The sequence below is a fragment of the Plutella xylostella genome, chromosome Z, assembly GCF_932276165.1.
Source record: "Plutella xylostella chromosome Z, ilPluXylo3.1, whole genome shotgun sequence".
NCBI lineage: Eukaryota > Metazoa > Arthropoda > Insecta > Lepidoptera > Plutellidae > Plutella > Plutella xylostella.
In genome coordinates, this window is record NC_064012.1 from 372,885 (window position 1) to 390,451 (window position 17,567).

Consider the following 17,567-nt stretch of genomic DNA (forward strand, 5'->3'; position numbering starts at 1 on the left):
ATCGACTTTCTTCACACGTGGAAAACTTATAATTAGGTAATTTGCAGAAATTGCCTATTTTTCAATGTTATGAGGTAAGTTGAAATTCCCGTTTAAGTAGGTACCTTGAACAATGCTTGGTCATTAGTCAGTAGTACTGACAAAAACTGCATATTGTTGTTGTATTCAAATGGGTGTTATGGGAAATAGATAGTCAGTCCCATAATGAGAGATCATTTCACATGCCCCAACTACCGCGGTCTCGTTAGAGTCGGAAAACCATTTGGCGGCAGGAGAAGTGTCATCTCCGAATTTATTGCAACTCCTTTAGTAGCTTACCGAAAGGTGGGTTACTGGTCACGGAGTGACTTCATTAAATTTTACTGAAGGATGTACCTAAGTACCGATTTACCGTAAAGAACTGGCTCTACGTTATGAGCATCTCGGTTTTTTTTCCAGGCAAGTAGGTACAGGTCATAGAACATACTCGTAAGTAGACTGAGTCATCCAATAGGTATCAGATTTGCCCTCAGTACCTGACTGCCGACTCTGGTATTTAGACTTGTTAACTATCTAAAATAATCGAAATAAGTAGGTAATTTCTCATCAGTAATTACCGTGTATGCCCGAAAATGGAAAGCAAAACCTTATTAGGTATTAATTCGTTCGGTTAAATGAATGAAGTGCGCTCGCAAAACACAGCAAAGCAAGAACTAACTAATGGACAATAGATTTGTGCGGCGGTGCGGTACCGAGTATTGTTTGTCGGGCAATTTGCCAATCGCGGCCGCGGTGCCATTTTTAGTTTATTCAATTAAAAAAAAAATAAAAAAATATTTAAACACCATAGAATTTAGAAAATTCTATTGCCATTTCTTTCTCTTCAACATGCTTTTGATTTTTATGTAAGTACCTACCTACGAAACAATAGAAAGATGTGAAGTTCTATCGAATAATTCACGATTACTTATTTCAAATGAAATATACCTACTTACTACCTAAATAAATGTTCCTTCAATGGTGTGAAAATTCCTCTTCAAAAACTGAGTAACCCTCTAAGTTCTAAGTAGTAGTAAGCAGTCTGAAGTTTTCCTTCACCGCAAGAGCGATGAGTATATCGGCATATAGGTAGTTAATGTATTACACAAACAAATCCTAATGAAACTCATCGCTAAGATATTCCCAAAAGAAACTCAATATCCCGGAAAGTTAACCCTTAGGGAAATTCTATTATACTTACTTATCTTTATAATAATAAAAGAACTATTGTGTGATAGGAATGTGTTTTTTTTTCTACTAAAGTACTTATCTTCGTCTCTTGCAAACACTGCCTAAGCTAACTCGATAGTTTTATGACCATTCACACTATCTCACGACACTTTTCAATACTTAGTCTTACAGTATTCTCCCGTGCATACTTGCATAGCGTAGCCGACGAATACCTATAGGCTATCCTAGGCCATCCTACGTCGATAAGTGTTCATAACATAGTGAAGTTTAAATGACATCTGTTGTGGCGCGGCGGCGGCAGCGGCGGCGGCGGCGGCGGCGTGCCTCGAGAGTGCGATGAACCGCTGCATGTGCGAACTTCGCTAACGAGCTCCACAACTTCCAATGTAAAAACTTCAATAAACTTGCGCTGTTTTGAATGAAAAATTGTTAAACAACTTTAATAATTTATACAACTAGGTATTCTCATTCAAAAAAGTTAAGAATATCTAACCATCTGCATCTTGCCACCTTTTATTATTAATAGTAAGTATAGGTACTTACAGATAAATGGAACATTACACACTTTTGATCCTAGTCCCAAATTTTAAATAATTTCTTGAATGATATTATAAATTGTACCTATGTAGTTATGTCTGAAAAACTAATTTATGAATGAACTAGCTGTTCCCGCGAGCTTCGTTTCGTCTTAAAAAGGTTTCCCGTGGGAATACCGGGATAAAAAGTACCTCTATGTGGTAATCCAAGGTGTCAGCTAAGTCCTTACCAAATTTCGTTAAAATCGGTTCAGCCGTGTTGACGTGTAGATGTCACAAACATACACACATACTCACAAACTTTCGCATTTATAATATTAGGAGGTTGTCAACATCTCTGTTTTATACCTACCTCCAAAACTACTTGTGGCACAGCAACCCCGCGCTGACAGAGAAAAATACCCACTTTCCTCAACAAAGCTCCCGCTGTATTACGGTACAAGAAGCCGACCCAATTACACTGTAGGTATCCCTTCTGAAAGCCTCCAAGTTGTTTTAAAAGGGATGATCGCTCCTTTCCTTATGCCTGGGCGGAGGGGGTATACCCCCACTCGGCGACAACCTGAATTCTACTACGGTTAAGTATAACTTTTAAGTTGGACACTGGCTGGTGTTCGTGTGTTTAGTAGAAGACCGAACATCATAAGCAGATAATTATGTATTTTCAACTGTTTGCGTAGCCGTAGAGGTTCAGGAGAGTTTTAGTAGCTTAATTAATGTCATGTCAGGAGTAGTCAGCAGGACCAAGCAGTTGTTGACCATAGTTGATTGATTATGAATAGGGTGCACAAAAACAACTTTTTGCAGAATTGCGTCTAAAATATTACGCGTTTACTACTGTCGGTGTATGCGTAGCATAGCTTAGGCTGGTAGGCTGAACTATAGGCTGTGACTCTGCAAGGTCGTATCTGCGGATGTGACTCGGGTCGTGCGGCCGGAGTAGGCCCCCCTGGTGATGCTGATCTGACGAGGGTGCGGTGACTGGTGGAAAGCGTCCAATGTAATCAACTTTAATTCAGCACCTGTCTCGCTCTGTTACGGCGAGCGGTGGCTGTGTAAGTGGGATACTATTATGCCAGATTTTACATTCAGTACAGAAGTTAATGGACCTTGTAAAAACTACAATTGATTTAAATTAGTAGGTAGGTACGTAATAATACATCATGTGGCTAAGTACAAGACTCTAGGTTTGAACAAAATTACTTACTCATTGGATTGAAAATTACTAAATGACCAATCAAAGAAAATTACGAACTATAGATTTTGTTTGGAATTGTGTAATTTTTAACTCTACAACCCCTACACTACAATCTACAATACATCTACATGAATTGATTTAGAGTGACCTTATGCCTTATACCACACCGAAGTAGGTACAGGCAGTACAAAAATTTAATCTTTGATGTGTTGAGTTGACTGCCGAGTGACTGTGTGCCCTAAACAACCCCCGCGTAAACACAACCATACCGCGATGTAGAGCGACGCCGCCACCGGCATCTGTGAGGAAACAGGGGAAAATATTATCCTGGCTTTTCCTCTTTCCCGCTTACACCGTCAGTCTGTTCTCATTAAAATCATTTCTAAAATATAATCAAATAGCTGACTCCGATGTGGAAAATCAATCAGTAGTCACTGCATGCTTAACATGAGTGTTGTAGTGACTCCACTTTCAGGGTATCTCACGATACTTACTGAATAATGAAACTCCTGAAAGAAAAACATTCTACCGCGCTCTATTCGCATTCTAGTGAATTTCCAAAGACTTCTCGATATACTTCTAGTGTTTGATAAAATATAATTGATATTAGGTATTATTATTTAATAAAGTTTTACCGCAGTGTCAGTTCAGACCAATGGGGTGCTATTAAATTTAAGTAGAGCCAAGTCAATTGAAGAAATTAACACACTTATTTAAATTAAATTAAGTTTTCGCAATTTCGCTATGTTATTAGATATTAATTGTAATTTGTCTTGACTGTAATGGTCAGTATCCTTCAGTTAGTACCAATAGTGAACGGGAGAGCAGCACCGTAGACTCTAGGCACTGTAGAGATTTATCAAGAATTATTAATTAATTACGAAGTAGAGAGATACCTAATTAGCGTCTAAGACTATCAAAAATCGAAAAAATGACGCGATCAACAAACACAAGCGAACGACAGCTCACGGTCAATTTGCAACGAGATGGAGTTTCAGTGCGCTTCGAAACTTTGTAACCAAGAGTGATCAGATCACAGGATTTTTTATATAAATATGACACCACAAAACATTAGAACTTCAAACAACGAATGTTGAAACTGCTACCGTCATAACAAAATCAACATCCATTTTCAAAAATTGAACATCACATAAAATCCGTGCACAGATGAATGAGAAAGTAGCTGATATATCCGTTAGGGTGAAACACAACCATACCGCGATGTAGACGCCCGAGACAGCGGCATCTGTTGCCCACACCGCCACCCAGACTCACGCCTGCGCTGTAGGCTGGTTCCAAAGCTACGTTACTTCCCATATTCAATCAAAGCTAAGCCAAGTCTGAGTTTGTTATGTTTTTATTGAATTTTAATGAAATAATTACTAATGATAAAATATGTAGGTATTGCGGCCTATATCGTGCGGCATTCACAAACCTCCACATTACGGTGTTTTATAACTTAATATTTAAAGACCACCACTACCTATAGCTGCATGATCTAAGTACCACATATGAAATTTCCAGGAAAGTTTATCAGCAAGTACCTTCGATCATAAGTACTAATCAAAAGAATTATTTTTGTTAGTGCATGACATCGACGATGATGTTGATGCTTGAGAGATGATTGAATGAGCTGACGCTAAAGCCACGGTGCTGCTACGACCCGCTCTCACCCCACACAACACATTCATTGATTATAAGTTTAATTTCATCATTGGCAACATAAATGAATAAACTGCTTCCTATCACAGAGCTATCCGCCCGTCACGTACATAAGTCGCAGCTCGGTTGCTACGCCACGCTACGCCGCGTTACGCCGCGCTACGCAGATCGTAGCATTGTCGTAGCAACGGTAGTTGTAAAAAGAAGAGCATAAAACGTTGTAGATACCTCCTCTATAATCATACCCCCTTATTCATAAAAAAGTTACTGGACGCTTTAGCTATTGAACTGTTTTGTCTGACAGAGAACAATTTGCTCTTTGACAGAGTGGGATAGTTTATACCTACTATAGACGAAGTTTCGGAGGGCTCGCGATAAATATCACCGTATGTATGTCGCAGGCATCTGGTTTAATCTCCGTTTTGATTGAACCGCTAGCCCGTTCTTTGGATAGCGCTATTCAGTTGTATGACTAAAGGACAACTCGTCAAGTCGTTGATTGTAACGTTCGACGTCTTGACTGAACGTCATTCAGCGAAGTCGTTGAATGGGATATAGTATAGCAACTTTGTAATGTCTGGTTAGGGTGAACATGACCAGACAAGAGCCAACAAAAAGACTATGTTACAAAGCTCTTATCTCACAAATGAACTAAACAATAACAATAAACGTACCTTCATATTGTTGTTCAAAATTATCCAGTTTCGCCAATATTTTCTTTGAAACTATCCGCCCGCGGCGTGATAATAGGTAAATCCATGTTGTCACACTATTTTAACTCAAATAACGCACTTTAAAGCTAATTTATTTGCAAAAAACTAACAATATAGGTGCTTTTTGTATCAGCTGTTAGCTGTTAGACGCCATATTTGTTTTATTCACCACCTGACTGATTTTAAGTCAGCTAACTAGTTGGACGTTTTGTGACGCTTGTACAATCAACTTTCGGCCTAGTCATACAACTGAATAGCGCCATCCAATGAACGGGCTAGTGGTTCAATCAAAAAGAAGATTAAGCCAGATGCCTGCGACATGTATATTGTATGGAATGTATTTTAGCTCCGAAAAACGATGAGTTATCGCGTGCAGGATAGGATAGGATGCTATAAAACTTAATTAAAATATAAACATCTGCAGTAACCGATCGGCAACCCGACCACGTCTCCACTTAATTTTAGTGACCCGGTTACAAACTGTAGTAGCACTAGTAGGTCGTTCGGGAGTGGTAGATAAGGCGCCAGTCGCTCTGTAGTTTAAACAACAAAGTTCCCGCCGTGGCCGTGACGAACTAACGCAAACATTCATTATGAACTCGCGTGTGAGCTACTCGCTGCGAGAGTTTACTTAGGACGTGCGCGTACTTCACGCTGAATATTTTTACTAATAACAAGCAAAGGCTCTCGCCTCTTATTTATGTAGGAGATTGGTGGAGCGGCTCTACTGACGACACGCATCTCAGTGCCGCTGACGGATCTTTGCTGCAATTTATAGTGCAATACTCTTGTTGGGTTATCGTTGCGATGGGCCTGGGAAACCTCACTTGAATAAAATATTCCTACAATATGTCATCGTTATAGTATTCTCCAAACAATATTTAGATAAGATTAAATTAACTTACAAACATAAAACGTACACAAATATCACTACCATATCAAACTAAATATAAAAGCATCTTCTAAGGCACATGAGAAGCATTACAGCCGCGATGAGTCCCCTTGTCCCCCGAGTGGGTCGCGCCGCGTCGGCGTAGTACCCGCGGGGGCCGGGGGTGACGCGGGGGGCGCGGCGCAGCGTGGCGGGGGCGCCGAGCAGCGCGCCGGGGGGGGCGCGGCGGTGCCCGGGGGCTAGCAGCAGCGCCCCCGCGGCCGCGAACGTCTCGTGCACCACGCGCTGGGGGGACAAACACCGACGCTGAATGCTACTACAAGTCGTAATCGTGCCTGAAGTTAGAGCGGAAGAACAGTGTGCGTTTGGTTGTAGTGAAAAACTGCCAGACAAAGTCTTTGGAACACATCGTATGATTCCGCACTAGCGCCTTCTAATTTATAATCTGTATAACAACTCGGTACCTCCAACGTGAGCTTGTTGTCGTACACGTCGGTGGGGCGGAACAGCTGCACGGAGTAGGCGTGGTCCACGCCCAGGTGCCCGTCCACCCAGTCCTCCATGCCGCCCGCGTACAGCGCTGAGGACATTTACTCATTTAAATTGTTTAATCGGGTCAGAATATTACTACTTTGGCATTTTATCAAGGAAATCTGGGATTAAAACTGGTGACTCTACATGCCTGTCTGTGACTGCAACCATGTTTCTAATGTAGGAAGAGAGAAACTACATTTTTCTCATATATCGAGGTGAGTCTATGTGTCATTGTGTGTGCTGTACAGAATGTGCCACGTACGCAGGAACTCGGAGGTCTGCCCCGCCACGTAGCGCCGCCCGTTGATGGCGTAGACGGCGTTGGCGGCGGCCGACGCTCGACTCCTCTACAATATCACACATAAAAAATAAATAATAGCTGTTGCAACAAACATACACACACAAATACTCAGAAATTTTCGCCTTTATAATATTAGTAGGATAATATTCATTAAGACATTTGTTTTAATATTACTTGTGGTGACAAAAAACACTTACGTAAATATAATCCAAGTTTCTCTTCTTCTTTGTGTGAGAATACGGATACATGATGCCCTGCAAACATAGAAACACACGTATATTATATGCCCAGGCAGCGATAGCCGAAAGAAAGAAAGTAGGTACATCTAAAATCTGTTGCCAATCACAAATACAAGCTAATGGACGATGAAACTGTCACCAATATATACAAGATCGTACAGTCGTATAAAACAGCTACACTACAGGGAAACCTGTCCACATTTGACATCGCAACACTGACCAGCACATCTCCTTCCTTGAGCGCTATGAAGACGTGTATCTGCTGCTGCTGCGCGCGCAGGTGTGTGGCGAGCGCCCGCGTCTCCGCCTCGCTGAGCTGGCGAGCGCCGGGGAACAGCTCCCCGCACGGGTACTCCGCGTGTAGCTCGTGCGCTGCGGGGGAATCGTCAGGTCAGACATGGCAACTGCTCCTTATACGTCTCTCCTTATGAGCAATGAGGCTAGATCCACTGCTCCATGGATCCCTAATGTGAGACTCTTGTCTGACATTGACTATACAGGCGGAGTTTTTAAAATAGCGATGCCTGATTATGAAGGGACCAGCTACATCTGTTATAAATCCGGGGACGTGTTGTGTGTGATGTGTGTAGCAGTGGTGTTTATGTGGATGTGAGCTTGAGATCGCTATTTTAAAAACTCCGCCTGTATACTATTAGGCGCAGGTCACCGTACATATAGTGCCTGTAGTTTATAACTGAGTTGTCGACAGCTACAGATCATTATAAATACATCACGTAGTTTAGAAAACGGGTTGCTTGTTCCTGATACGTCCAGACCACACTGGGCAGTCAGCGACTGGCGCTAATCTGCCTAGTTAATGCTTTCACTATTGTGGCGAAACCTTGTTAGCCAACACTAGCGTTTTTTTGATATAATGGGAGATTTTCAACCATAGACAAACAACCATAGATTATAGATGACTCCATACTCAACAGCACCGCATTTATTCTTAGCCGGCATTTATATGATGATAATATACATCACTAGACAGGCCTGCCAAGGTGCGTGACAACTAGACACAAGACAATCCTTAGACTGATGGGGAGGGGTTTGCCTATTCCCGGTTCCACTATAAGTTCTTTGGAAGACGTAAGAAGTAAGAAGTACCTGGAATCCATTGGTATTCAAAATTTCTGTCTAAGTTTATTCCATAGCAAGGCTGAACAAAACACAGAAGCCCACTTTTTTCGCACATTTTGCAGGATTCAAGTTTTTTTTCATGTCCTTTGCACAATTCCCAGTTTTGACGGAGATTTTTCTTCCAGTTGCGATGCTAAATAATTTAATGAAAAATATTAGAAAGATAACTACAAACGTACACAAACAGCAATAATTTATAATCATCATTAGTTCATCAACTGTTGGGTGTCATATCTTTTGGAAGAACGAAAACCTTTCCTATAATTTCCGTTCTCCAAAGGCTTAAAAACTTAACAAATTACAACCATAAGACCTGGTTTCTCATGATTCTGTTAGTTACAGTCTCAATAACGGATTTGCTGACGACGCGTTTAAGGATTATTACCCTTGTTAATTGGATGAGTCCCATGACGAAAATCTAATAGACCATTCATAAATCAAGCATTATGTGAATCATTCACTCACACTTCATTCAATATTCTGTCATATTCATTGAAATTGGTGTCTATGTCTCTATAATGTCAAACAACCTCAAACAACCAAACTTTTTGGTTTTGAGGTTGCCATGGTTACTATTTCTATCGAGGTTGTTTTTTGACATCCGTCATTGAAAATAATATCATTACGCCATGCCCTTTGAAAAACAATACAACGAACTAGATGGAGTGTCAGTGCAAAAGGACTCAACAAATAACACCTCAATTTCTAAGTAAGGTCTTATTTTAAAATATTTTGTTAGAAGATTTTTCACTTAATTAAATAGTTCTCATTAAGTTATTAGGTTTAACTTCTTATATCTACCTCTGTGGTCTAGTGGTAGAAGCTCAGCTTCATCACCCAGGGATCCCGGGTTCGATTTCCAGGTAGGGCCATCAATTTGTGTTTCTATATTGCGGGTCCAAGTTAGGTTAGGACATTAAATTAAAACTTTTATCTCGGTTTGACAGTTTATAAAACCCAGACAGTATTTCGCTCCATTTTTTATGTCACACAACATCTAGTTCGTATATTGTTTATCAAAGGCTCTGTTCATTTTTCCATCTTGAATCTTGACAGAATGAGTGACAAGTAAACAACCCGTTGCCTGGTTACCGGTCTTAACCAAGTCTTAGCGGAACCCCACAGCAGCAATCAAGTTTATCACCCGATCAAGGGAGTTAACCCCGTGATTTAGCATGGTGGGACACTCACTAACCTTAACGGTCCAACATGTAACCAAACCGAGGTATTTTTAACCTAACCGAATGGTGTGAAATTAGGCCTAAACATCCAAGAACTGAGAAAATAACAAAATGTATCCTCAAAACAAAATAATAAGTCATACGGCTGGGAAAGTCATGGAGTAGTCGTATCCGTCGGGGTTGAAGACCGGGATGACCCAGAAGCGGTAGTGGCTCAGCAGGTCCTGGTGGAGGCTGCTGCGGTCGATGAGCTGGTGCAGCAGGTACATGGCCGACGCCACGCTGTAGTGGTCCCGACCCAGGATACCTGACACCATGGCAACAGAAAACATAGAATTAATGTCCATGTATCTTCAAATAAAATCCACACGGTACCAAGGAATAATAACCAGTATTTATTTTTTTAATTTGCGAGATGTGCTAAGCGTTAAAATAAATATTAATTATTCGTGACGACGTATCTACATCTTCAACTATCGATATAACCACCTGCAACTATCAAGACAGTTTCTTTAGCGGTTGGGGATTGGCCGCTGCTGGGGTCGTCCACGATCATGAGGTGGATCGGGTTCTCCATCGTCGTCAAATTACCATCTGTAATATCAGTCATTTTCACCAAGGGACTTGTGTCTACCCAACCTTTAAGTGTTTGGTGAATCTGAAAAGTTCCAATATCTGAAAATAAAGTTAAACAGATACCTAATTTTGATATAAAAATATTTGTTTTGAATAACAAATACCTCTGGTAAAGTTAAAGATCTATTAAAACTAAGTGGATTTAACTCTATTATACTGCAAGCCTCTAATCGTTTTCGTCTTTTTACTGAAATTACGGGGATAACTGTTGGTTTCGTGGTTTTATCATCTGCTTCGGGTATAGGTATAGATTCAAGTTTTTCTTTAGGGTCGATCAATTCATCATCGTAATCCATGGAAATATCGAACTTAATTTTATTTGGTTCATTCTCGTTAACCGATTCATAGTGCACGTTTTGTTGTAATTTAGGAATTTCAGTTCCTCCTTCATTGTACTTTGAGTCAGAAGATATTTTTTCCTTTTTATTGACATCTGAATCACCAACTGTTACTGGACTCATATCAAACCCAAGTTTGTTCACATTTGCATCATAATGATAGTCTGTGTGATAATGTTCTGGTGCATCGTATGGTTTAATTTCGTCGGCGCTGTTAATTTTGTCTGCAAGTTTATAATTAAGCAAATTTTTCAATTCTTCTCCATCAATTTCCAACGAAGCAGCCTGTTCTACTCTTGTTGGTAGACCTTGCGTTGTACTTCGTTGTGCGCCAAACGTATCTGGCGTATGTGATGTTATTGGTTGTCTACTAAATGTTTTAGGTCTATAATGATCCTGTAACAATGAAATACCGTATAAAGTACTACATCTGAAACCATTCATCATGTTATAAAGTTGAATAAATACCTACCATAAGTGATAACTATTAGCTAATTACTAATATACCTACTTGTTATATAATGCATGTAATCCTAACTGTCTGTCTCTCTTACTATAGAATAGATTCGACATAATAGGTTTTGTATTTATTGCAGACAACTGAAAACTTTAATACCGCGATGTAGGATTTCATAGTATTTTGCCTCGGTTCCATACATGCTCTGTGTATTGCGCTTTTAGTGCCATCTGCGGGAAGAGCTCATGACCGCTACCAGCGGTGCGGTATCAGTGGCCCAGTTCTGGGCATGTATTATTTAGCGACTTTGTTGGTTTGTCGTCGACACGATAAGAAGAAGAAGTGCCATCTGTTGGTTGTATTCGCCTCTGTCTGTCTGTCTGTCTATCTGTTACTCTTTCACGCCAACCCTACTGAACGGATTTGAATGAAATTTGGTATACATACGGTCTAGACCCTGGGAAAGAACATAGGCTACTTTTTATCCGGGAATTCCCACGGGAAAACTTTTTAAGGCGAAGTGAAGCGCGCGGGAACAGCCTTTAGTTAATATGATAAGAACTTACCAATATACTCTGTATAGTGTCTATGGGTTGTTGCTGGATGTTGGCAGGCTTGTTGAAGACGATGCCCCCGTGCGCGGGGGGCGCGGGGTCGGGGAGAGGTGCGGGGCCGGCGGGAGGCCCCCCACGCGGAGGTATGTGTGGAGCTTCCGCCTCACCTGCAGGGTACTGCGGCAGGTTCATCGCTGGAGTACCTTATAATTATTGATTGATTTATATTATCACATTTAAGTACTTAGAGCTACACATTATTATTAGTGATAGCCTGACTTACCTGAAGCGTCTGGCATGACGGTAGAACCACGAGTCAGGGGCGCAAATCTCGTGTACTCGTTGACAACTTCGGCTGCTTCAGTAGCGCCAGGCTCCCGGGTGTCTGCTGGTTGTATCTCATCAACCTCGGGGCTCCCCCGGGGGGCGGGCGGTGCGTTTTTAGAGGCGGCGTCCTCGTCCAGAACCTTCACTATGAACTCTGTAGTAGTTTCATCTGCAGATGCCTTCCATCGGGTGTACTCATTTATTTGCCTCTTTTGTCTTGAAACTGAAAGAACAACGTACGGGTCTGGCTGAGTATCTTATTATACTGGTCTGCGGAACTCGGTAGCCATGCTGGTGGTATGGCCACGAGCTCACCGCCTGCCTGTAATAATAATTATACTGACCAACAATAGATGGATCTAAAATCTCATCAAATACTGTAAAATTACATAAAACTGAATAAGTAAAATTAGATAAAACAATAAGAAATATACGAATTTTCATCACTGATTGCAAAAAAAATTATTATTGAAGAGGATTTCAAACCAGAATACGAGCAATGATCTTGTCATCCTTGTCATTGTCATGTCATCCTTTTATGTATTTTTTGGCATTATAGCCAATCAGCCTTTTATTCTGTGTTTATACTTCTTGAATCTTTCTTGAATTAATCAACTGTTTCTAACCCACAACGGAAAAAGAGGGGTGTTTTAAGTTTAACGTGGACCGTATTTCTACATTCGGGAATTTAAAACAGTAGCATCTGTAAAGCAGCTATAAAGAAAAATTCAAATAGGTAATAAAACATAGCTACCTACATAGCGAGTCACCTCGGACGACCCCGCAGGGAGTAAGCCGTCGCAGGTACAACAAAACTAATGAAAAGGCTACACAGATGTGTCCTCCCGGCCGCACAGCGCAAACAAAACCCTAATGCTGCTCGCAGTACAAATTAAACTCCTACGACCAACGAATTAAGAACTAAGTGTAGGTTCAAAGATTACGCTTAGCCCACTGTACTTACCATCAACGTTGAGACGTTTTTAATTAAATAATCAGGAGCTGCGTGTGAGAGCATGGAGTGAGTCAATAATCAGTGAGTAAGAAAGAGACGGGGCCATCTTCTCATGAAAACATTCGATCCACGTCCCATCCGCGATACAAATCACCGGCAGCCCCGCGAGAGATGAACCGGATTTGCCAATTCGCACCCTAATCCACACCTGCTAGAGTCTATTATCCATCCACCCAGTGTGAATGTTAACAGAATTCGTGATGGTATTCGGGGTTGAAATTGATTTTACTTTTTATCAAATCTCTTATTGTATTTGCAGCGAGATTGTTTTATCTGGGTGTGAAGATGTTTGCCAGGTCTACATTACATGACATACCTATATTGGTAAATTAGGGTCATGGAATATGTTAAGGGTAAGCAGTCGTGAGATTATGATAAACTCTCAATTAATCAAAGTAACCTGCCTATAGATACTACCTATAACATATACATACGAAATTTATCAACAATATTCAACAGAGAATGTTGGATATGTTCGAACAAGTCTAAAGGCAAGGATCATGTATTTTCATGCAGAGCCCCGAGGTTTTTAAAATAATGGCACAGAGCAGAGGTCGTTACGTGCGCTTGCCATTATAATATTATTATTATGTACAAACAATATGGCACTAGTAAACTTTTACTTTTAACATTGCGCTGAGTATTTACTATCGTTGATTACAAGGGAAATTGAAATAGTTATGATAGAGCCTGGGCTTATCCACGTTTTAGCAAAGTACTAATATACCTAAGTGCTACACCTTTTTACATGCTAAATACCTAACTCGTTTGTGGGTGGATTTCAACAAGTCCTAAAAAATCTTCATTTCCGTGGACTTTTTTATCTTTAGGTTTTTATATTGAAAAAGCGCTTTTATTAAAGTTTTTGTTAATGTTAGTGTTCTTACTTAATGGCTATCAGATAAGTTAAAAACTTAACGAGATACAGATGATCAAAAATTTCGTGCCACGGCGATGACACATGCGTTCACGGAAATGAAATAAGCGTCCACGGCAATGAAAAAAACATCCACGGCAATGAAACTAACGTCCACGGCAATGAAAGAACTGTGCTATGGATATGAAAGTATCAATCCACTGCAATAAAAAAAAACTGTGAGGGAAACGCAAACTTAGACAGATTATGTATGGTAGAAATATTTGGATAGATATTGAAACGAAAGAAAGAACGACAGTATGTATAAAATAATAAAGAATGTAGTATGGAATTCTTTAAGTAGTATTATGAGGTTCGTATTGCAACTTATAAAAACGAAATGTTTAATTTCACATTAATATCGTTCACAACATATAATTAACCTTTCTACTTACCTAGTATAACATCTATATTTTCATAAAGTATAATATTATACATGTTGCCAGTGATGACCTACGGTGCCGAGACGTGGTCTTTAGGCCTCTTAAATAGGCTCGGAGTCACCCAGCGAGCTATGGACAGGGCTATGCTCGGAGTATCTCTACGTGATCGAATCAGAAATGAAGAGATCCGTAGAAGAACCAAAGTAACCGACATGGCCTATCGAGTCAAATGGCAGAAATGGCAGTGGGCCGGACACATTGCTCGAAGGACTGATGGTCAGTGGAGCAGAAGAGTCCTCAAGTGGAGACCACGTACCGGCCGCGGGAAAGCACTGGATGCGGGCCGCCTCCGATCGGACAAGGTGGAAATCATTGGGGGAGGCCTATGTTCAGCAGTGGACGTCCTATGGCTGAGATGATGACGATGATGATGATGATGATAATATTATACAGTATACGAAACTGTTAATTTTAAAATATATTATGATGTGACATGATCTGTGCTGAATTACAAATCACCGAACAAACCACCAAAAGCACGAAAACGTAAAGATAGGTGCAGTTAGGTGCACATGTTCGTCAACAGCGAAGTGGGGCGCAGCATGTGCACTTAACCGCTCCTCCTCGCTTTCCTTGTTATGGCACCTATCTTAAGGTTTTGGTGCTAGGGGTTTTGATGGTGTTGTGGATGTTGATGGATTTTACACAGATTACGTGATATGATAGAATATTTTATGAGCTCTATGCTAAATGAAAGTATATTTTAATTGATATAATAATATGAAATGTATTTTATCATCATCAGCCTATAATCATCCACTGCTGGACATATGTCTCTCCCAAGGAGCGCCACAACACTCGGTCCTCAGCCTTCCTAATCCAGCTACTACCGGCTACCTGCCTAAGCTTGCACATTTTGACAGCTATGTCGGTAACCTTAGTCCTGTGACGATAATAATACTTATTTTGTGATTGTTATTAATGATAAATTATACATTTAGTTTTTATACATCGCGATACGCGCCCGTTTTATCGAACTGCAAAAAAAGGTAATTTGACAAGTCCTGTAGGTAATTTCAGTGATCGGTATTATTAACTGTATTACAAAAGATGGTAAATATATTTTTATTTGCCTAATCGTACATACCATGGCGATGAAAACATATGTCACGGAAATGAATAACCTGGCCACGGAAATGAATAACCTGGCCACGGAAATGAATAACCTGGCCACGGAAATGAATATCCAGGCCACGGCAATGAATACATATTATTTTACAAGACATGGCGATGAAATTTTTTTCATTGCCGTGACTTTTTTTTCATTGCCATAGCAAATTTTGGCCACGGAAACCACGGAAATGAAAGCATGGCGATGAAAATCAAGCCATTAAATATAAATAACAAAAAATGTATTTACTATTCGAAGAAACAAACACTTTATAAGATGAATATTTTCAAAATGCTTTCTTTTGAATGCTTACTCAAGAAGACAAACTTAATTTTATAGAAGTTATATCTATCCACGGCGATGAAAGAAAAAATGTCCAGTGACCAAAAACAAATATAATTTTCACTATAGCGCGAAAACGTGGACACCTGTGTACCTCTTTCCACGTCGAGTAGTTAGGCAACACTTGTAAAAAACGATTAGCGCACCGAAGGGGGGACCCAAGTTCATAGATAAAACAATATCCTTGATCATGTTTAGGTCACGGCGATGAAATGTAGTTCTGGGACACATGAATTTTCACTTACCGTTCGTTATATTCTTTATTTATTTGAATAAATGTATTTCGTAACAATACTTTAACTATTAATGTATCAAATGAAACTAAGTTTAAATCTAAACACTCAATATTTTTTCATCAATGAAGAATAATACAAAACGAGATGACCTGGGGACAAACACGGCAATGAAAGATTTGGAGGTTTAATATTTTTTTGTAAAGTATCCATTAATCCTATTGATAAAATATTTAGTGCTTCATATAGATTACTATTCCACATAACCGGAAAAAAATACTAGAAAATTAGAACTTTGTTTTTTAGTACCGATTTCATTGATGCCACGCAAATTTTGGCCGCGGGAAATTCACCCTTGTGAATCTTTTTAAGCATTTTCCAAATATTATATTCTTATGTATAAAAGTTTGTTCACAGCAGTAGGTGAATACGCAGCTTAAATCGCTTCAATGGGTACGAGACACTTCGCCGTCTCTCAGTCATTCTACAACGAGTCGAGTGCTCAGCCGTCGCAGTTTCTATTTCCTTAAGAACCGGGTGCCTGTATCTCTTCTATGCAGACCGGATTGTGTAATATTTAATGACCAACGGGTACGTAGAACCTTTAGGAGACCTATGGTTGACGGGTAGGTATGCGGTCCTAGTCTAGAGCCACTACCAGCCAGGGGCACTACTTCGTACGCACAAAGGTAGGTACTATAGTAGTTTTAAAACTTGTCATACTGTTGCTCTATGGAACGGGTGTTTTGTGTGTAAGTAAAGTAAGTAAGTATCTACCTAATTGCAGGAGCTTTTCATTCTTGGTTAGTATTTTCATACATTTCCCGCGAGAGGCTGGTTAAAAATGTCAGTTGAGTGGCAGGCGTACGGCGCGTGCACCCAGCGCCCAGTGCCTTTACACATGTTACAACGAGGTCATCGTCACATTACTGTATGAGACGTGCCAATACCTAACTGAATTTACAAAGAAACGCTGCGTTTATAGAGGAATCATCACTTTTGCAAGACGAGATTAATGTTAATGGTGCAAAATGTGTGTATTTCCTAGTTTTTGTTGTTTCCACAAAATACGACTTTCTCTCGCCACATTCCCACACAAGAGTCTACACAAAGTGACATACAAACTTTGCTGCAATAAAATGAATGTATAGGTATTGAAGAACCAATTCCAAAAAATCATAGCCGGGACCAGGAGGGGCTACGCTAGCTTCACGAAATACGAATTCAATGATGTATTAGATAGAATCGTAGTTTAATCTCCAAGATATAGTTTTGTGTGGCCTTTCAGTTATATTATTTAATTTTGTATCATCGAATGACTGACCATGACTTCCATCACTTCTCAGCATCACTTGTATTGATACGTTCAAAAACCTTCAAAGCGTGTAAAAGCTTCTCCGCGAGTGCACGACGACGGGCGACGTCGGTGTCTTTCAATCTGATGATGTGTTGCGGAGCGGAGCGGGTCACGCCGCGTAGGACCGAGCTCCTGAAATCGAATCCAAGCAATAGTTTAGCGTAAATTAGGTATTAGTATTTGGAATTAATGATACATGTGGTTGGAAAATGTTAACGGTACGTGAGAACATG

General features: G+C 40.3%; 1 protein-coding gene across 1 annotated transcript; it reads right to left on the bottom strand.

Annotated features, from left to right (window-relative positions):
* Positions 1–6,163: 6,163 nt before the first annotated feature.
* LOC105384588 lies at positions 6,164–12,408 on the bottom strand. The gene is made up of 12 exons (XM_038121517.2): positions 12,262–12,408; positions 11,874–12,140; positions 11,603–11,793; positions 10,346–10,975; positions 10,095–10,263; positions 9,749–9,912; positions 8,392–8,557; positions 7,505–7,656; positions 7,243–7,299; positions 7,007–7,091; positions 6,675–6,790; positions 6,164–6,495 (listed from the first exon to the last, which is right to left on the bottom strand). Exons 1-12 carry the CDS (start codon positions 12,359–12,361, stop codon positions 6,262–6,264), a joined length of 2,331 nt encoding a protein of 776 aa, XP_037977445.2. The 5' UTR covers positions 12,362–12,408; the 3' UTR covers positions 6,164–6,261.
* Positions 12,409–17,567: the final 5,159 nt, after the last annotated feature.

Excerpts from the sequence above, each read along its gene's own strand:
- LOC105384588 (XM_038121517.2), bottom strand. The coding sequence starts at position 12,361 with ATGAAAATTCGTATATTTCTTATTGTTTTATCTAATTTTACTTATTCA. Across the intron at positions 10,264-10,345 it reads GATCTTTAACTTTACCAGAG|ATTCACCAAACACTTAAAGG; the intron begins GTATTTGTTATT and ends GGAACTTTTCAG. Across the intron at positions 6,496-6,674 it reads ACAACAAGCTCACGTTGGAG|CGCGTGGTGCACGAGACGTT; the intron begins GTACCGAGTTGT and ends TTGTCCCCCCAG.